The sequence below is a fragment of the Nicotiana tabacum genome, chromosome 11 (assembly GCF_000715075.1).
Source record: "Nicotiana tabacum cultivar K326 chromosome 11, ASM71507v2, whole genome shotgun sequence".
NCBI lineage: Eukaryota > Viridiplantae > Streptophyta > Magnoliopsida > Solanales > Solanaceae > Nicotiana > Nicotiana tabacum.
The window spans coordinates 166,315,381-166,337,291 of NC_134090.1; the positions used below are offsets into that span (position 1 = coordinate 166,315,381).

General features: G+C 36.5%; 2 protein-coding genes and 1 non-coding gene across 4 annotated transcripts; 2 read left to right on the plus strand and 1 right to left on the minus strand.

Annotated features, from left to right (window-relative positions):
- Positions 1-7,227: 7,227 nt before the first annotated feature.
- LOC107771456 (BTB/POZ domain-containing protein DOT3) lies at positions 7,228-12,236 on the plus strand. Of its 2 annotated transcripts, none has more exons than XM_016590818.2 (6): positions 7,228-7,880; positions 7,990-8,059; positions 8,808-9,700; positions 10,119-10,389; positions 10,474-10,602; positions 11,544-12,236. In XM_016590818.2, exons 1-6 carry the CDS (start codon positions 7,738-7,740, stop codon positions 11,922-11,924), a joined length of 1,887 nt encoding a protein of 628 aa, XP_016446304.2. In that variant the 5' UTR covers positions 7,228-7,737; the 3' UTR covers positions 11,925-12,236. The 2 variants fall into 2 exon arrangements, with proteins under 2 accessions (XP_016446304.2, XP_016446305.2); XM_016590819.2 differs by having other exon boundaries at positions 11,556-12,236.
- A 2,602-nt stretch (positions 12,237-14,838) lies between these two features.
- On the minus strand, positions 14,839-20,617 carry LOC107771455 (UDP-N-acetylglucosamine transporter ROCK1). The gene is made up of 7 exons (XM_016590817.2): positions 20,232-20,617; positions 17,841-17,889; positions 17,529-17,755; positions 16,801-17,002; positions 16,581-16,724; positions 15,874-15,948; positions 14,839-15,406 (listed from the first exon to the last, which is right to left on the minus strand). The coding sequence occupies exons 1-7, from the start codon at positions 20,375-20,377 to the stop codon at positions 15,245-15,247; spliced, it is 1,005 nt and encodes a 334-aa protein (XP_016446303.1). The 5' UTR covers positions 20,378-20,617; the 3' UTR covers positions 14,839-15,244.
- A 186-nt stretch (positions 20,618-20,803) lies between these two features.
- On the plus strand, positions 20,804-20,876 carry TRNAR-ACG (transfer RNA arginine (anticodon ACG)). Its single transcript has one exon. It is a non-coding gene; the product is annotated as a tRNA-Arg (tRNA).
- Positions 20,877-21,911: the final 1,035 nt, after the last annotated feature.

Consider the following 21,911-nt stretch of genomic DNA (forward strand, 5'->3'; position numbering starts at 1 on the left):
TGGTTTATTTTTTCATCAGGGTGCTCAAAAAAAGCAATTCATTGTTTCTTTCAGCCACAAGTAGAAGAGAAATCAACTGAGAGTACTTTGTGAAGCCTTTCTCTCGGTACTGCTGTTGTAAGACCATATTGGAAGCATGAAACGTTGTAAACGTTTTTTCAAGCATATCATAGTCACTGATATTATCTCCACAGAGTTTCAATTTGGAAGTAATTCTAAACATAGCAGAATTATATTCAGAAACAGACTTAAAGTCTTGGAGCCTAAGATGAGCCCAATCATATCGTGCTTGTGGAAGAGTGACCAACTTTAAGTTGTCATATCTTTCCTTTAAACCATTCCACAAAACAAATGGATCTTTCACTATGAGATATTCAATTTTCAACCCTTCATCAAGGTGATGGCGCAAGAAAATCAAGGCCTTAGCACAGTCTTGTGTAGATGCTTTATCTTTATCTTTAATGGCGTCTCCAAGACCCATTGCATCTAAATGGATTTCAGCATCCAATACCCATGTCATATAGTTCTTGCCCGAAATTTCAAGGGCAACGAACTTTCTTTTCATAATATCAGACATTTAAAAAAAATACAAATTTGAGAAAAATTATACCTTAATTTTCTCAAAGATCTTCTTGAGATGGTAGAGCCTCGTGCTGATAACGTGTTATAAAATATAACCCAAAATAACAATATAGAACAAGCAAAACAAACTAAGAGATATAGATAGAAAGAGAGGAAGAAAGATTCGTATTTCTTCTTCAATTGTGTGTATTTTCCTATCTATTACAAGGTCTTTATATAAGCATAAAAAGTGAAGAAAATATGTCATGGAATATGTCATTGAACATACAAAATATATCATTGAATATGTTATTAAGCATTTGAGATGAAGATCATGGAAGAAGAGTAGACATCCATCATAATCTGATATTTATCATAACAATATCCGATATATTGACCTTTTCTTAAGTATTTTTTTGAAGATAAGTTGGTCCGAAAAGTTAACTTTGTGTATCATTAAGTTTAAACCCTAATTGCTAAGGCAAGTCTAACAAATCAATCCTCTACGAATTAAAAACATTGTTGTTGTGCTTTCTCGGCGCAATTTAAGCTAACGTGCACCGACATCGTCAATGGCAGGAAAGAAGTCACGCGGACGTCCTAAAAAGCAACAGATCAAGGTTGATGACAAAATACCCAAGCTCAAAAACATCGGAAGTAGCTCGTCTGCAGCCATGGAGTCAATCTCTGGAACTTCAAAAACATAAGTAGGAGGTGGAATACTTACCCAGATCCCTTATGTCAGAGTCTCTACATTTGCAAGTCAGCAGCAGAAACGAGCAAATCAGAGCCCTATTCCTATGCATGTTAACTTGAAGGACAGTATAGAACCTCATCCATCTAGGGGTGTTACTGTTTCATTGGGTAAGGAGCTGGAAATCAAACTTCAAAATTGGTTTCTGCTTCACTGGGTAAGGAGAAGGAAGTTGAGAATTAGTCACCAGAACACAATACTATTCCATTGTCGGAAATTACTAGGGAATCAACTTGGGATGGAGTTCTTAATGGAAATCAATCAACTCCTAATGGTATGCCTTTGCACTACATTACCCCTGAATTAGTAGAAGGTAGTCTTGTGGCCAAGCATGAGAAATCAGACTTAGAAGCTGAAACTTTAAAGTGGAAGTGTGCCCTAATCATCTATGTAATTGGGGAAAAGCCAGGGTATAACTACATGCACAGATATATAAACCAGATGTGGACTACAATTACTATGCCAGAGCTCTATTCTCATGATGATGGTTACGACATTGTTAGGTTTCATTCCATGGTTGATATGAAGAAAATTCTGTGTGAGGGTCCTTACACAGTCAACAATAGGCTCATGATAATGAAATATGGAGTCTACAGTTTGATTTTGATGCTAAATTTTTAACTGAGATTCCTCTGTGGGTAAGATTTCCCAAACTTCCCATGAACTGCTGGGGAGGTAACTCCTTAAGTAGAATTGAAAGCACAATAGGGATTCCACTATTTGTAGATGAGTGCACTGCTAAACAAACTAGAATCTCTTATCCCAGAATTCTCATTGAGGTGAATGTCACTAAACCTCTTCCAAGCAAGGTTCCTATTATGGATGGCTCAGGTAGATTTTTTTATCAGATAGTGGAATACTAGAAACCTGCATTCTGTGAGAAGTGCTTGAAAATTGGTCATGATTTTACAAAATCTCGTAAGGAAGAGGTTAAACAAGATCAACAGCCCAAAAGAAAGAGGCCACGGCCTTTGAAGCAAGTGTGGAAGAGTACAGGAGTTGTATTAGCTCCTGCACACCAAGACTAACCAGGGGCAGGCATGGATTCTGAATGAACAAAGGATCACTACTTGTGCTGATGAGAGCAGGGCAGCAGAGCCAATACCTGCAGAAAGCCAGCAACAATCTTTTGATAAAGGGAAGAAAGCAGTTGAAGTAAATGGCATACCTCTAAACTATGCACAAGCAGTTGTATCACCTGGTAAGCAAAGCCCTATCCAGCAGACAAATGTGGCTGGCCAATTTGTCAGTACCACCTGCAGGTGGTACATCCAAACCTACTTGGTGTCTTGGTTGGTTTGGAACATTAGAGGTACCAACAAACGATATAAACAAAAAGAGTTGGGTACCTATATTAAAGAGAATAATATTAAACTAGGTTTAGTAGAAACTAGAGTCAAAAAGTAAAAGGCAGATGGCATTGTTAATAGGGTGGTGCCAGGATGGCAAGCAAGATTTAACTATGAACATGTTGCTAATAGGAGGTAGCTCCTTCCTACTATGATATAACAGTGATAGACCAGACTGCTCAAGCTATGCATTGTGATGTTAGAGGAAGGAAGAATCAAATGAACTATCTCATGACAGTTATATATGGGTTTAACACAATTGAGCTGAGAAAGCCTCTGTGGGTGCATTTGCAAAATCTTGCAACACAGATCATCAAGCCTAGGCTCATCTGGGGAGATTTTAACTCAGTGTTAAATGTACAAAACACACTCCATGAGAATCCAGTAACGAGTAATGAGATCCAAGACTTCACACCCTGTATGCATTATTTGAACTTGTGTGAATTGCCTTGGAAGGGGGAAATACTATACATGATCTAATAAGCAGCAAGGTTCACATAGAGTTTTTAGCAAGATTGACAAAGCTATTGGAAATGATGAATGGATGAATACGTTTGGTCATATGGAGGTGGATTATAAATGCCTTTTATCTCAGATCATGCTCCATGATGATCAATTTAAGGAGAGCTAAATCTAGTGGCAAGATCACATTTAAGTTTTTCATTGTCTGGGCTAATCATGAGGATTTCTTATCATTGGTTTAGGGAGTTTGGCAGACACAACTACATTCAGACACCATGAAAGATGTCTAGTACAAACTAAAGGCTCTTAGGCTAGTACTGAAGCAACTTAATAATACAGAGTTTAGAGGAGTAACAACTAAGATGGAACATCTTAGACACAGGCTACAGGATACTCAAGAGCAGCTGGACAGGGGCTACTCTGATGCATTAGCATTAGAAGAGAAAAGATTACTTGAAGATCTGGAAAGATGGTCACCAATAGAGGAAAGCATCATTCAGTAGAAATCCAGAGCTAAGTGGATAAAATTTGGTGATTCTAACATCAAATATTTCTCAGTTGTCATGAAGGAAAGAAGTCATAGAAAAGTTATTACATAACTAAATAATGTCTTTGGAGATTGACTCACTGACCAGAAGCAGATCCAACAAGAAATAATTGCCTTCTACAAATCCATGATGGGATCTAGATCAGCTCACTTGCCTGCATTGAACAAACAGATAATGAAACTAGGACATGTCCTCACAAACTCCCAGCAGGTAAGCCTTTGTGTTGTTGTTACTGACCAAGAAATATTTGAAGCTCTATGTGCAATTGGAGATGACAAAGCACCAGGTGTTATGTCTATAATGCCTTATTTTTCAAAAGATCTTGGACACTTATCAGACCTGAAGTGCCATGCAGTGAAGGAATTCTTTCATTCAGGCAAGCTCTTTAGAGAAATTAATTGCACAGCCATCACACTGCTTCCTAAGGTTCCTCATCCTACCAGTATCAAGGAATATAGACTTATAGCTTGCTGCATTATTCTGTATAAACTAATTGCCAAAGTCCTTGCAAACAGGCTGCAATAAGTTATTACTTCTGTTGTGTCAGACACCCAAGCTGGCTTCATTCCTGGCAGAAAAATAGCAGATAATGTTCTATTGGCTCATGAGTTAGTCAAGGCTTACTCACGGAAGAATATTTTTCCAAGATGCCTCATCAAAGTGGACATTCAGAAAACCTATGATACAGTCGATTGGAGGTACTTGCATCAAGTTCTGGAAGGTTTGGGATTCCCAGTTCAGTTTACCAATTGGATCCTAGAGTGTGTGTCAACAGTGAATTATACCATCCTCATCAATGGGGAGACTACTAAGACATTTGATGCAGCTAGAGGGCTTGGGCAAGGAGATCCTATGTCTCTATTTCTCTTTGCCATAGCAATGGAGTATTTGAGCAGGAACATAAAGACACTTAAGCATGAGAAAACTTTCCATTATCATCTTATGTGTTCTAGATTGGATCTAACTCATTTGAACTTTGTTGATGACCTTCTCCTCTTCACAAGAGGAGATGCTACTTCTGTATCCTATTGCACCAAAAGTTTAACACTTTTTCAGAAGATTCTAGACTTGAAGCAAATCTAGTCAAAAGCTCAATATATTATGGAGGAGTTAGCAATGAATTGAAGCGTGAGATTTAACAAGCCTTGGGGTACAGTCAAGGGGTACTGCCTTTCAAATATATGGGCATACCTATTGATACTAAGAAGCTACCAGTCTTGCAGTGGCAACCTCTCATTGACAAAATTGTGAGCAGAATTTCATCATGGACAACAAAGAAACTGTCTTATGCAAGCAGAATATAGCTAGTCCAAACAGTAATCTTTGGCATTCAAGCTTATTGGGCTCAAATCTTCATTATACCTGCTAAAGTCATCAAAGAAATTGAAGCACATTGTAGAATCTATATATGATCTGGGGTGAATACAATAACCAAAAAGTCATTGGTGGCATGGGATAGGATGTGTGCTGCTAGAGGGCTGAACATGATTAACTTAGCCATGTGGAACAAAGCTGCTATCAATAAGACCTGCTGGGAGCTGGCTAACAAGAAGGACAAGTTATGGATCAGATGGATCCATAACTTCTATATCAAAGAGCAGGAATTTATGCATATGGGAGTACCAAAACAAGCCTGTTGGATGGTTCGAAAAGTGTTTGAGGCAAGGGGCGGACTACACCTTATTAGCAATTTGTCGCAACTCACAGTTATAAAACAAGTGTACCTGCAACTACTAAGTGCACTTCCAAAAGTCCCATGGAAAGGATTGATATGTCAAAACCAAGCAACACCAAAAGCCATCTTCACTATGTGGCTTCAGGTGCAAGGAAGAATGTTAACAGCTGATAGGTTGAAGAAATGGGGAATGCAGATAGATGACACTTGCTGTTTCTGCCATCTAAGACCAGAGACACGAGATCATTTGTTTGTTGAATGCGAGTATGGTAAATGCTTATGGCACAAGCTCATGCAACTGGCTGAAAATTCAGTATCCTCCTATAGACTCATGGGCAGCAAATCACTAATAGAAAACTAAGGGCAGATCTCAGATGGCAAGAGTACTTAAGCTAGTCTATGCAGAGTATATTCATGCGCTGTGAATTGAGAGAAATTCATGGATCTTTGAGAAGCAACCTACTGCATGGGAGGTCCTAGCTAGGAGAGTGGTTTGCATGTGCAACTTCAGAGTTGAAGGCTATATGCGAGTGTTGCTTAGTAATTATAAATATTAGTCATTAACAGGTAGAGACTAGAATGTTTATAGCGAGACAGAGAATGTAAGGTTTTCTTTGTGATGCTTTCTTTTATCTTGTAAAGCAGACCATCTTGGTCTGCTCTGATTTGTAAATGTTACCTTGGTAGTTAATACAAAAAGTTTCATTACCAAAAAAAAAAACATTGTTGTTTTCCCTCATAATCATAGTGTCCACATTTTCATTCATTGTACAACTTTCTCGAAACCAATTGTTTCAATTTTATTGAATGTCCCACAAAATACTCATCCTTGCTTTGCTTAATCGACAGCCACGAATCAAGAATTCAAGAAAAGTAATAGGAGACCATGTCATAAATAGATTTGTAATATCTTGAATTAAACACTAGGATAAATAAACTAATACAAGGAGAGCTCTTAAAATTTAGTTGAGAGATCTTCAGTGCCAACAACATTGAATACTGAGGCCCACTAAATAAGGTAATCTTTAACGACATTCACACATTAGGTCTTGTCATAGTCCCCAGATAGTACAATATTGGATTTTACATTTTCGGCCAATACAGAGAAACACATGCATTTTATAGAAGAATTAACTCAAATGGCCGCTCATCCAATAACTTAAACTTAAAATAGTCGATAGAGATATAATAAAATTATATCTTACGTATTATATATGTATAATTGTGTATAATCAATGTATATAGCTAAAAAAAGTAAACAGTGAATATGGCCGGCAAAAATGCCTTTTCTATAACTGCAGTTCCCGGACTAGTTTGTGTGTGGCTTGATCATTTTACCAAGTACATCTACCTACTAGCATAGATATCAGGTAATTTTGTCCATCAATGCGTAGACAATAGATTTCTCTACTGAAATTTGAATATTGATCACCCATGATTTTTATCTCATTTCATTGATCGTTAGGCCATACTCGGGAAAAACCATGCATTTGCCTGGCCATGACATAAAATGAGAAGGTAAACATACCTGTCTTTCTACAATTATTGTTCAAAAACAATTTATGTTTCGTTATAGCCACAAAATAATCACTTGGTCAAATCAATATTTACGTGGTATTATTTTGAATTAGACTTGTCACAAGACAATATTCCTTCTGGTTCTCCAGAGTATTACTGAATTGTCTCTAACTAAGAACCAGCAATTCTCTGACCCTATACATTAATGGAATTTAAGAAGCCACCCACCAAACTCCTTCATTGTACTTCTTCTTCTAGCCACAAACTCGATTCTCACATTTACTCCAAACTGTCCTTCCTATCAAAAGTTTATCCGAGATCTATATTAATAGGTTCACAATGAGTGTGATCTTATTAAACGTATAAAAAAGGGGCAGTTCGGTGCACAAAAGAAGGGCAGTTCGGTGCACAAAATATCCCGCGTTCACATAGGGTAGACTACCCTAATGCAAGCGCCAGTGGCTAATTCTACGGCTCGAACTCGTGACCTATAGTCCGTATGCCATTGGTCCATGGGTCCCCTTCATCTTATTAAATGTATAAAACAAAGGGCAGTTCGGTGCACAAAATATCCCGCGTTCACATAGGGTAGCCTACCTTGATGCAAGCGCCCGTGGCTGATTCCATGGCTCGAAATATGTAGACGACTTTATCATTACTCCAAGGGTCCTCTTCATCTTAATAAACGTATACATTACAATATTTTCTTTTCTTGCATAGTTATATATAGTTCGAGCAGAAAACAATAGGTTCAGTAACTCACAAAATGCACCCTGCCTCCGCTTCTGCCTCATAGAATCCTCATATTCCTTCTTATAATCATAGACTTCCTTTTATGACTTAGTATGCAGTAAAAGGAAACTCGTGAAAATGCAGAAATTGATTCAACTTGATCGGCTGGAGAACACTGGAGATGAATCTGATGGCACTCGCCAATTTCATGATCAACGTATAGTTGTCCCGACTATCCTCAATGCAATAGCTGATGGCTTTGAGAAGAAAGAACAATCATGGTAATAAAACTCTAATATCATAAGCAAATTGCAGATTAATTTGATTCCATTGTTTCCTCATTTATACCTTAAATATTTAGAACTATATATGAACTGCTTTTATATGCAGGTTTGCCACTTCTCAACTTCCAAGTGATTTATCAATTCGAGTTGAAGACATCACCTTCTATGTTCACAAGGTAAGTAAAGAAAAGTAGGATATTCTACACAAACTAATGCAAGAATTATTTATCTAAAGTTCTATGCAAGAAAATACAGAAGAGTAAAGCCTCTTCTTTACTACTTTTCTCTACTATGTAGGACATTTTACACAAACTAATTAATACAAGAATTATTCAAACAATCACTCATTTTTCCTCTGCCATTGAAATCCTCATCTCTATTTCTAATTATCTACCTCTTTTTTGCTTCTTTCTTATACTCTCTTAGCATAGTTACTAAAGCAATTAACTGTGAAACTTAATGTTGTAAATAAATTAATTCTTCCTATATTTAGTTGAAAATTAAAAAAAAAATTGTGTCTAACGTTATTAATATTGTCATTATTGTATAATTAGATGTTGAAATTAGGAGATTTAATTGCAATTTTATGTTATAAGTACTAAATTCAAATATGCTACATAGTTTTGTACTTTCGGCACGTTTTGCTTCTTGTTGCCTTATTGCTTTTTTGCGCTTTTGGGCTTTTAAGAACACTGCTCCATGGTCAAATTTAGGGTTCTACACTAACATTATACCAAATACTCCTTTCATTCCAATTTATATGACGCTCTTTCCTTCTAAGTTAGTCCCAAAAAAAAAAACTTTCTATATTTAAACCACAAGTGTCAAACATCTTCACATAAATTGGGAGGGAGGGAGTATTACATAGCTTCATAAAACATTAATCAATTAATGAGAAGTTAACTCAAGTTTATTTACTTACAGTATCCGCTGGTTGCAAGGTGTGCTTACCTAAGAGAAATCGAATTTCAGCCTCAAAATTCACACTTAGGTTATGACCTCAAGCTCGAAAAATTTCCAGGCGGATCAGAAAACTTCGAGATGATTCTAAAGTTCTGTTACGGCCTACCAATAAGCTTGAACCCTGGAAATGTAGCAGCATTAAGATGTGGATCAGAATTCCTAGAAATGACAGAAGCAATGGAAGAAGGAAACCTGATTTCAACAACAGAAGCATTCTTCACATTTGTAGTCCTTTCGTCGTGGAACGATTCCATCACCGTCCTTAAATCATGCGAAATGCTATCTCCGTGGGCAGAAAACCTACAAATTGTGAGAAGATGTTGTGACTCAATTGGTTGGAAAATCTTCAGAAAAAATTCAACAGAGGAAATAACGAACGAAGGAACCTGGTGGTTCGATGATATTGCCACTCTCCGTATTAACTTCTTCTTGAGAATTATTACAGCAATAAGAGTAAAAGGAATCAAACCAGAAATCATTGGTTCATGTATCATGCATTATGGAGAGAAGTGGTTGCCAAATATGAATAGTGAAACGAAAGGAACGGATAAATATGGTAATATAAGAAATGACTCGCAATGGAGTATCACCAGTGGGAGAATGCAAGAAAAAAGCATTGGACAGAATAATAAGGAACAAAGAATAATAATAGAGAGCTTGATTAGTATACTACCTCCTCAAAAGGAAGCTGTTTCTTGCAAGTTTCTTCTACGACTGTTAAAGATGGCGATGCTGTATGCTGCATCACCAGCTCTGATTTCAGAGCTTGAGAAAAGAATCGGCATGGTGTTTGAAAACGCCGGTCTGAATGACCTTTTGATCCCTAGTTATGCAGTAAGTGAACAAACAATAAAGTGAGTTTCCATCATCTCTGAAGTTTCAACTTTCAATTTTCATCTAATTGCAACATATACACTGATATACATATATTATAAGTATATTTATGTATATTGTATGTATATTTGCAAACCCGGTGCACTAAGCTCCCACTATGCGCGGGTCCGGGGAAGGGTCGGACCACAAGGGTCTATTGTACGCAGTCTTGCCCGGCATTTCTGCAAGAGTTTGTTTCCATAACTCGAACCCATGACATGCTGGTCACATGGCAACAACTTTACCAGTTACTTCAAGACTCCCCTTCATGTATATTTATACTTAATATACAAAACACATACATTTGCCATCTATTATTTTTAGGGCGGCCCAAAAATGTAATTATCCCCCAAAAAAACATGACAGTCTGCTCAGTCTTAACCAGTTTCTTTGATACAGTTCAACTGAAGAACAGACTATCTACAATATCGATGTGGTGCAAAGGATATTGGATTATTTCTTGCTATATGAACAGCAAAAACTGCAGCAACAAGAAATGAAGTCGTCGACAACAGTGAATATCAGTAAACTGGTTGACAGCTACCTAGCAGAAATTGCAAGAGATCACAATGTATCTATCACAAAGTTCCAAGTCTTAGCTGAATCTCTGCCTCGACACATTCGGACTTGTCATGATGGACTCTACAGAGCCATCGATACATACCTTAAGGTTATTTTAGTTTCTGCATCAAAAACATACTAGCACTTGATTTCTACAATCAAAGAATACAATGCAGCTTTATATCTTCTACAGACTCATCCTTCACTATCAGAACATGATCGCCGAAGGCTATGCAAGATCATGGACAGCGAAAAATTGTCACTTGACGCATGTATGCATGCAGCTCAAAACGAAAGGTTGCCCCTGAGAATCGTTATCCAGGTAAAATAAACATTTGATTGAATCAAATTATGTTATAGATTAGAGAATAACATAGTTGAACTTTCATCTTATAAAAATGTATCTAGTACTGCAATCTTAGCAAGCATTATGCTGGCCTCAAACTTAGGTAGATTACACTTCAGTTTCCAACTTAGCGTCGAGTATATATGAAGATGCTAAAAAGGTTAAAATATATGAGGCGAGCTGCCAGATTAGCTTTCATTCAAATTCGCAAAATTGGATGAGAAACCAGTGGATATAATAGAGCTAAACCAATCGTAGAAATGTAAACAAAAATCACAAACATCTTACAAATGACGATCTGAATGCTCATGCCCTTTGTATATTATCATACTAAATTGCTATTATCTTAATTTTCATGCTACAAACATCCCTATAGCCAAGGAGTGTACATGTAGAAGTAAAAGGTTTTTATTGAAATTATTCTAAAAACTACAGAATGATCAATGAAAGCATTCAAGAAGCCTAGCATGGATTCTAAAAGTCATAATACATAAACAGGCCCTCAAACTTGGCTGTTCAAACTTGGCCTAGCCAGCAAGTAAGCCCTCTAACTTAGGGTGTGTACAAGTAGACACCTCAAATTGTATAATGTTGAACACGTAAATACAAATGCTGATGTGACACTGACGTGTCACATAAATTTTGGAGGTGTCTAGATAATCATTTTGTAAGTTGGAGCGTTCAACTGACAAAGTGAAGACAAGTTGAGGTGCATACTTGTGCACACCCAAAGTTAGAGGGCATACTTGCCGGCTAAGGCCAAGTTTGAGGGCCAGTTTATGTATTATGCCAGTCTAAAACCAGGAAAAAAAGAGGTTCTGTTCCGTCACCTAAGCTTGTGAATGAACATAGAAGAATAAGTATTGAGTACCACCTAAAACCTTATAGACATGCTGATACAATTCTAAATTTTAAAGAGAATATTGCAGGTTTTGCTCTCGGAGCAAGTGAAGATGAGGGCTGCAGTACAAGGGAAAGATATTATAGCAAGTGATGACTATAACTTAGACAAAGAAAATAATTGGTTATCTACAAAGAAGGAGGTCAAGTCCCTTAAAGAAGAACTTGAAAAAGTGAAGATACAAATGACAGGTCTTCAGAGGGATTACTCTGAGCTGCAACAAGAATATGAAAAGTTAAACAACAAGCCTAGAATTCCATGGACATCTGGATGGAGGAAGATAAAAAAGTCTGCTCTTTTTAATAGAAAAATGGTCGAGGAAGAAACTCAAGAAGGCGAAAATAGAGTTAAACCAGGCCGCAGAGGAAGCATCAGTCGAAGGCAGTCCATATCTTAAGTCCCACAATTATAGTTCTTATGTATCTGGTAGGTAAGAACACCCCTTGGGCTTGGAGTAGGCTGCCTGCATCACACCCCTAGGGGTACGGCCCTTCCCCGGACCCTGTGTGAATGCAAAATGTTGTGTGCACCGAGCTGCCTTTTTTTTTTTTAATGTATCTGGTAGATGAACTGATAAAATTACCGAGTTTTATGTAGACAGAAGGCTAGTTTGGCATTGACGGAGATTGGATACAGCTTGTAATCAATCCTGCTTGTAAAAAATGTGTAATCTTGGTTATCTATAGTGATTGTGAATTAGTCTTTTCAATATTATGTTTTACCATTACATACTAGAGCACCATCATTTCTATTTTCAAAATAATGTACTAAGACTCCCTGGCGAGAGTCTATCGGAAACAGCCTCTCTACTCCTCCGACGCAGGAGTAAGGTCTGCGTACACACTACCCTCCCCAGATCCCACTTGTGGGATTCCACTGGGTTGTTGTTATTGTTGTTGTTGTAGTACTAAGACTCCCTCTTTTCTTGTAAAGTATAGTTTTCAATAATCACATTTGCAGTATAAATCGAATCAAGCAATGAATTAAACCTCAATTCTAAACTAGTTGGGGTCGGCTGTGGATGCTACATGAGGATGTCGGAATCATCCATCCTAGCACTACTCTTATCCAAAGACGCTTAACTTCAAATAGCTGATATGATTCAGTGCATTAGTGTTGGTATCGTCTAAAGTATTATTTTACTGGCAAAGAATTTACTCTAGTTCCTAATTTACCAGCTCGGAATACGTTATGCTTTTGAGTCATAATTCCACTAAATTTTGATAAACTTCTTCTTGCTCAACGTAAAGAACGTCACGAACTCTCTCATATCATTCCTGGCTTCAACATTATAGAGAGAAAATACTAATCCTTGATATGTCTTCCATTAGAAAATATTTCTCATTTGCATATACCATACTACTACTACTATACAATTTCAACTACCATACAGGCCATCCATGTAAGAGAAAAAAACTCATGTAGATCAAGCTCTCAAGCTACAAAAATCAGCATATCTCTAAAAAATGATAGAAGTACTATTTAATTACTAGCATAGAACACCAAAACATTTGCATAAGTACAAATAACTGGTATGTTCCATACAGAGGCGCATTGGCGGAGCCACATTCAATCAAGTGGTGTCAATCGACACTCCTTCACCGGAAAATTACACTGTATTGCTAGATATATTTTTTTATTATGTATATTTACTATACATTGACGCCCCTTGACTTTTCGATGTATTTAATTTTTTATATTTTGAAATCCCTTGGTGGAAATTTTGGCTCTACCACTACAGAGGCGGATCCAAGATTTGAACTTTATCAGTTCAGATTTGTAATTCGACCACCTTCATCTAATTTAGTGGGTTCAATATCTACTACTTGTACATATTTAGTGGGTTTTTAAACACATATACATGGTCTAAGTCAAAAGTTATGGGTTCAGATGAATCCGTAATTTGTTCATTGGATACGCCCCTGTATTCCAAGATACATAGGTGAGACAGAGCCAGGATTTGATTTATTGATTCTGAATTTGCCGCGGAACCCATAGCTTGTCTTAGTCATTGGATTCACAATCAAATATTTATACATTTTTAATGGATTTTCTAATATACAGAAAGTACTAAACAAATGTTACTGGGTTGGCCGAACATATGCCAACAAACAAGCACACAAAAAGAGCTCCTATTAGCATAAGACCTCATATTGTTCTAAGGGAACTTTGACGCTAAAGCACCAAAACGATACCTGTCCTCTTCTATTCGTCAGACAAGTTCATCTTCTTTGTCTCATCATCTTCGAAAATGCTCATTTGGATTGCATGCTCATATTCTTGTTTCTCCTCATTCAATTTCCGTATTGGGAAAAGATCCAGCAATTTATGTGTTTGGTACAATGAAAAATGTCTTTTTGCAAAATAAGTTATTTCTCTGAAAATTAGTTTGGAAATATTATTTATTAAAAAAATGATCATAATATCAGCAAATTAGATGGCGTTTCGATGGATTTTTTTAAGTACTTATAAATATTACAATAATGTTTTAGTGTTGGTTGAAGCGATTGATATAAAGTAAGAGTTGAGACAAGTTGCAAAAAAATAAAATGATATCGGTCAAAGAATGAAAGAAGTCATTTTTCCTATTAATACATTATATATTCGAAAAATATATTTTGATAACCAAATACTACATTTAACTCCTTGAATGAGTCGTCATGCTAAATGTGCTTGCATCTGGTGTTTACACAACAACAAGTAATTTAATTTTAATAATAAAAAATTAAAGTGAAAATACATATTACGTTTAAGTTTAAGTAATAAATGTGTATACGAAAAATACTTGTTTAGCCTTTATTGATTTGATGTAAATGCCGAGTACAAATAAATAACAACCTGGTTTAGCAATCAACAACAGCCCCGCCTTTCTTCTTATGGTAGGAGTCGTTGTTGTGCTCTACTAGCACGGGTCAGTGGCTACCATCAACTTACTACTCAAATGTTTGAATAAACTACAATTGATACCGAAAAATCATATAGTCGACCCCAACAGATTTGGAATTAAGGTGTAGCCGTGTAGGGAAATGAAACTATCAGTATACCGTCTCTGATTGAGAGAGCATTTCCATTCCTTGAAAAGCCAGTGAAAGGAAGTAGACAATTTAGCTGAAATTAACACCACCTGCATTAGTGGATATGAGCTTTTACCAAATTCAGCTTTCCAATAATAATAAGATGGCAAGGGGAATTGGAGTTTGAGACTAAGAAAGTTGACAGTGATAACTATTCCACACAGCTTTTTTACTCATAAGGTCTTTAACTCCACATCCCTTTGTATCCAACACAACAAATATAATACGCAGAAAAGAAAACATACAGAAGAATAACATGAGATAACAATATGATTTGGCCTTTCTTTTTACACCCAAATTCGAGTTCAAAGTAAACCTCAACTCGTGGATTCAAACAATTAGCTGGTAACCAAAGCACCAACTTATCTTTCTCAGAAAGGCCATAAGGAGTATCCAGCTAAAGATTTCATCCAATTCCTTCTATCCAACACTGAATCATGCTGAAGGTATCAATATACATCAAATGCAGGTATATCTACTAGTAAAGCTACAGACTTTACTCAATGTCTCGGTTCTGAGGTAGAGTTGAACTCCTCAAATTGATCTGTCAACTCTCTTTTCCTGTTAGATAAGTAAAACCAATTGTCCATTTTGCCAAATGTTGGCAAATATACTTTGATCCATAATATGGCATGTTCAAGATTCACACTTGCTTCTTCTTAACACGGTATGGGTATTTTTGGTATATGCTTATGCTAGTCATAACCAATGGAAGTGCCACAAGGCAGTATGGCGAAGGAGGTTTTCCATCAAAGATGAATTGGAGCAGAGCAGTGACAAGAAGCGCAGACACAATGATAAATCCCTGCGGCAATTTAAGACAAGCAGGAAGAAATAACATTGTCAAGAGAAGTATGGTAAAGGAACCGTTACAAAAAATACAGCATGATATACTCTTTAAGGTAGCACAAAACTAATATTCCCTCATCTTATTATACTTGATCTTAACCAAAAGGCCGAGAAAGGTATATGGCTTCATCTCATTATAGGCCAGACAAGTTTAAAATAAAATAAAAATACAACCATACCATTAACTGTTTCCTTCCACCATGAACAATCAAGAAAATATGTTACGAGTTAGAAAATAGAAAATATTCTAGGGCTCCATTTTAAGTGGCATAGTAATGTGCCAGAGCTACAAATGCTACAAATAAATCAAGGGAAAAGGCGCAAAAAATGCCAAACTATAACAGAGAATATCAAGAATGTTTTTTCAAGCCTATTCAATTTCTGCACAGCTTCTAAAGCATAATAAGTTCAGTGGACACTTACCTTCCTTACACCACCAGCATACGAAGTCACAAGACCAACAAGAATTCCACCAACCGCATTTAAAATAACAGGGATCTGGAACAGAAGAAATAGAAGTATCACATAAAAATCATGAGTTGAACCCGGACGGATCTGATTCATTTCCCAAAATGAACAAAGAAAAAGAAAATGAATCCAGGTCATTTGATATTTGATAAACAAAATTATGTAAACGACCAACTCATGGGACTATTTATTTCCTCAACAAACCAATTTTGAAAGTGACAGTTGGATCTGACCAGAGGAGAAGATGCATATGACAATGAAACATCGGGTAAATTGATACTCCCTCCGTTTCAATTTATGTGAACCCATTTGACTGGGCACGGAGTTTAAGAAAAGAGAGAAGACTTTTGAACTTGTGGTGTAAAATGAAGCACATATATTTTGTGTGGCTATAAATCATTGCATAAAGGTAAATTGTTTCCAAATAGGGAAAGAGGCCATTCTTTTTGGCACGGACTAAAAGGGAAATAGGTTCACATAAATTGAAACGGAGGGAGTATAAGATATCTCCAAGTAGAAACTATAAAGTTTTTTTTCTCAGAAAACTTAATATTCAAGGCGGTTCCTGTTTCTGAATGTTTTAAGTATTGCAATACCAATTTAACCAGCACCCATGACATAAATGATAGAAAAAGAATTGTATATTGGCGAAACTGATTTACCAAAGTTAATGCAGTCCACCCGTAGAAGAATCCGTGCTGTCGAATAGCTTCTCCATCTGGAGACTTGGAAGTACTACTTATCAAGCAAAGACTCCCAATAATGGACATCTCAACAGTCATCAAGTAAGATGAATGTTTCTTAACCTGTTATAGACAAGAAGCATATCAAAAATGGAGGAAATGCAAAATACCCTTTCATAAAATAGCAGTGTTCACTTGCCTGAGATGCCCATTGACACAAGGCAGAAGCCAGACCAGAGAGCACAGATGCAAGCAAAACTGGTACAATTCCATAGAATAAGACCTCATCGGGGTTACTACTACTACTTGAAGCTTTGCTAGAGCCTTCACCAACACTTAATAGGACAGCTGCGAGGATTAACAAGAAAAGAGCCCCAATTTGTTGAATGGATTGCTTCTGCCTGAAAAAGGATAAAGCATTTTGGGGGGCAATCAAGGCTCTCAGGACTCACCTGATACACAATTAGTGTACCTAACAAGACAGTTCGTCTCAAAAAAAAATTGAGAAATTAAAAGAAAAACAAGAGTTGGTCTACACAGAGACCTCGGAATGTCATAAAATTATTAATTCAAATGAAAAATATTGCAACCAACAGCTAAGTGAAGCAGATGATGCAGAAGAAAAAATTCTATGAAAAAAAGAGAATGATGTAAAAGAACAGTTTATGTGGAAACAGAGAATGTTTACCAGATCTGTTTGACATCCATGTCGAAATAATAAAATATTACCATATTAATTATGTACAATCTGAGAGACTAACAGCCTACGCAATCGCACTGTTGCCAAAGGTAACCAAAAGGTACACTTGTTCAAATAATCTTTTTTAAGCAAGGACAAAGAAAAGAATATAATAATCAATTAAAAAAACTTTCAACAATGTTTCGGATCAAACATACTAACTTGCACAGTCACCTGGAAAAGCCTACCTCAATAATATGTAAGTAAACAAGGCTGTGAAGAACAGTTTTGTCTGGTTCAAGATTGAAAAGGTCAGTGAATCAAGATTTTTATATGAAATCTGCAATAAGCTGTTTTGGAGTGCATAGATAGCAGCAGGCAGCCCAGATGCAGTCAAAGAGCCAAATAAGGTCCACTCCCTGTACATTTTCTTCAAACTGCCTTCTTTTGCCATGAGAAAAAGAGCACAAATAACCTGCAAAGTAAAAGGAATGTATGTAAGTAAACATGTGGAACCATGGAGTGGAAAACAATGCAGAGAAGAAAGTAGAGAAATTTACCTTGACTACTTCACATGTCAAAACAGACGAAGTAACTATCACTTCACGCCTGTAGGAAGAACAGAACATGAAATATTGACGTCATAATATATAAATCTTACCAAGGAATACAGGAGCATTTATCACCAAACAATTCATATGAAAGAATAAGCACAATATTTCCTATATCAATATAGTAAAAAGTAGCAAAATAGACATAATAAAAAGCATCTTTGAGACAACGAGAAAACAAGAAAAAGGTGGAATCCAGTCAACCCATAGGTGCTCTTAATTTGATATTATTTTTGCATGCAGTTTTGCTCGTCAAACCGTTCCATTTGATGTTACCATCCTGACCTGGACCTCTAGCTAAGGAGCTCCCCCTAAGGAGCTCCCTCCATTGGAGCTTTCGGGATGATTCAAGCATGGTCCCACATGCCTCGCGAACCTCTCAATTATGTTATGGATTTTTTGTTATTCTAGAGTATTTGGACTTGCCCAAAGCCCATTGTTTAGCTAGTAGTATAAATAGGAGTAGCGGAGGATTTTTACCCAGCTTTGGATTAAAGTTTATGTAAGGCTCCATGAAGACCTTTGGGTTCTCGAAGAACTCCTTGATTTAACATTGAAGGTGGATATCTTCTTCGGTAATCTACTCCCATATCTTCGACATCTTTGGGATAATAGTTAGGTAATTAGGATGTAATTAGTGTTATATACTAATTGTGTCTAATACTATCAATTTGGTTTCTAGATCCTATTTTCTCTCTTTTTATTATAACGGTAGTGCCCTGACCAACTTGCGTTCACCTCGACTAACTCCACCGGGATACCTGCTACCTCACACCAGCACAGGTACCAGGTAACTCTGCCCACCAAAGCTTGGGTACAACAACAACAAACCCAGTAGTTTCCCACCAAAGCTTGGGTAGATAAGAAGAAATCACCTAATGTTTTTTGTCTCAAATGAGAGTTGAACCTGAGACTCATGTTTCTCCTCGGGTGTCCTATTTTCTATCTCTTCTTCCTCCTTCATTTCTATTTTCTATGGGATTGCCCATGTTTGCTATTTCTTCCATCGTCACTATGGTCGTTGCCCGTTGTATAACCTATACGTCTAGAGAATCTCTCCTTATCCTTCAAAATTCCATTAAAACAGACTTTCAAAGACTTAGGCCTTTTCCCAAGGTACCATCCTTTATCTCACTCCATATTTAGTAGATTTATATTTCTCCAAAATGCATTCTTCTCGCAACATGAATCTCCATAGCCATTTACCAAAAAAATTGGATTGAAAACTGATAATTCCTGGTCCCATTTCCTCACAAATAATGTTCTCTTCTGCCACATAAACCTCTTTGCCGTACTTACAGTCACACAAATCAAATACAAAATAGGTGGGTGCATTAAAGAGTGTTCTCACTAAAGAAATTGGAAGATGCCCTCCAATGGACCTCTCTTTGCAACTAGCAATTCTTAAAACTTTTGAAAGCCTTGTAACTAAACTTATAATGTTTGCTATATACTCATACTAAACATCAATAAGAAAAGTCCGGATAAACAGATTCCACGACTATCCAATTTGAAATTTAGAATGGTGATGACCACCCAATAAACTCGAACACATACGATGCTAGCTTAATATGAGGACGAGCCCTGGCAAAACGTTATCATTACTCCTTTAGTGACTTGGTTATGCGTTCAATATGCGGCATATGGTATACACACTTTCCCACTCCCATACACTAGCCAGGAGTCCGAAAAGCACTTCATGCAAGGGGTAAGCCCTTATTGACAACTACATTATACCTTTCTCCGAAAACTTTCAATACCTTTCCTTAAACGGGTGAATAATTTTGCCAAGGATGTTGTACAAACACCAATTCTATATTCTAAATCGAGAACACATCCTCACTACTTAGACACTTACTTGTGACATATACATTCATGCCTATAATTAAGTAAAATTAATATGGTGTTGGTACTGTTCCCCCTTTTTATGAATGTTTAACAATAATTCTAACACCATATATTTGTCCCAAAATTTGCAATATGTTTCCTTAAATAAGTAACAAATAATGCTTACGATATTGTACAAGCCAAGGGCGGATGTACCATATAAGTTACTGTTAGCTTTGGCCCAGACCCAATATATGTGTTAAGAAATTTACTAAATATGTACGAGATATTAAATTTCGAACCAGTAAGCACCCCGAACCCATAAAGTTCAAATCATGGATTCGCCTCCGGTCACTAATCAGGCACATCTATATCATAGACAATAAGTTACACCTCACACACTTCACATTTGAATTTAAATACACATTAATATGTTCAAATAACTGAACTGCATTCTACACAAAAAACACTAATAATTAAATAAAATTATAGTGAAGGGGGAGTAATTTGAACCTGACAAAGCGCTTGGAGATGAGGGGCTGAGCACCATACTGTAGGGTGAGAAGCAGGGAATAAAACCACACTTTACCGCCCGTTTTTGCCGTCGTCGGGTTCTCGGAGTTTGCTTTCGGAGCTGCTTTGGATACTGTAACAGCCATAACGGGTCAACCCGAAATGTAGACACGAATCGGGCTGTTTTTATTCGGATCCTTCAATAATTGCTGTTATCGAAAAGCCAATTAGAAATGGTGAAGGCTTTTTGTAAAGCTTCGTATTGCTGGTTGGTTATGCCGTAACTGAGTCAGTTTTACGATGTCGTTTTGTGAAGATGACTGAAATTGACCGTACTTTTGGTTGAGTCTTCTAGAATAGTAAGTAAGAGACTTTTCTTTGCCATAACTCATAAGGAAGGAATCTTTCAATTAAATTTGAAAAAATACATCTAATTTTTTGGATTTAATTTAAGTCAGTAATAACATCAACGTATTATAAAATAGAAACTATAAAATAAAAAGAAGAAGACTCTGTGGCCCAATAGAGTTTGTATTTAAATAAATTTAATTAGCAGCTATTACAACAACAGGGACTCTGTGGCCCAATGGATAAGGCGCTGGTCTACGAAACCAGAGATTCTGGGTTCGATCCCCAGCAGAGTCGCACTTTTTTTGATAAGTCCCGCAGCTGTTTTCTTTTTGCCCTTTTCCCCCACTTCTTAGGGGAATTTTCAAACGGTAAAAGATTCCTACAAAAGGAAATAAAAACTTCTTGAAAATGTAGCTTAACATAACAAAATGTAATAAAAACGAAATACTTGAAAATTCTTTAAGCATTTGTGAACCCAATATAACTAAATGGGTAAAGTGTTTTTGAAACCTAAAGAATTTTGAGAAGAAAGAGGGGGGAGGAGGTAGAAGAAACGGGAACTTTCTTTAAAACGGATTTTTGGGCCCACCTATGCTGAATAATCTTGCAAAGAAAGGAAAAAAAAATTCAATGGGATATTTTATTAAATAGTAGGTCGCTTGTTTCTTCTGCGACGTTCACATTTTATTGAAAAATTAATGGATGTAAACTTGTCACTTTCATAATCCATACCACACTTTCCTTTGACCCTGCTTTTCATAAATGGGTTAATTTCACGTATGCTTGTTGAATTTTACTTATTGTAATAGTTAAATTGTAATAGTTAAATCACAAAGTTATTTCTATAAGTAATAGAATTTTATTCGCAATAATCGTAAAATCATAAAGTTTTACTCATTGTACTTATAAAATTATGCAGTGCCACATCAAAATAACTGATTTATACACATTATAATAGCAATGTCACTAAACTTTGCTCATTATAGTGAGACAAGACCTGCTCATCAAAGGTAACTTTACAATTTTATGATTTTAATATTATAGAAGGTAAAAAATCAGTATTTAATGTGAGAAAAAATAATTTTGTATCTTTAAGTGTTATAGTGGTAAAGTTCAAAGACTTTACTACGTGTAATGCTGGTGAAAAAGAGCTGCACGTGGAATATTAGACTACCGATATGGCATAACACGTAAGAGCAATAATATAGCAACACTTGGCAGTCTTATTTGATAGAATAAGAAAAGACACAGGAGGAAAACACCCACGAGATAGTACCGAGCCCAACAGCTGGCAAAGATTGAATCAAGACAGTAAAAAGGGAAGATTCA

Coding starts and splice junctions, on each gene's coding strand:
- LOC107771456 (XM_016590818.2), top strand. CDS start 7,738: ATGCAGAAATTGATTCAACTTGATCGGCTGGAGAACACTGGAGATGAA. Junction 8,060..8,807: donor TCACCTTCTATGTTCACAAG/GTAAGTAAAGAA, acceptor ATTTACTTACAG/TATCCGCTGGTTGCAAGGTG. Junction 10,390..10,473: donor CCATCGATACATACCTTAAG/GTTATTTTAGTT, acceptor TATCTTCTACAG/ACTCATCCTTCACTATCAGA.
- LOC107771455 (XM_016590817.2), bottom strand. CDS start 20,377: ATGGCTGTTACAGTATCCAAAGCAGCTCCGAAAGCAAACTCCGAGAAC. Junction 17,890..20,231: donor ATCTCCAAGCGCTTTGTCAG/GTTCAAATTACT, acceptor TTCTTCCTACAG/GCGTGAAGTGATAGTTACTT. Junction 17,756..17,840: donor TGACATGTGAAGTAGTCAAG/GTAAATTTCTCT, acceptor TTTACTTTGCAG/GTTATTTGTGCTCTTTTTCT.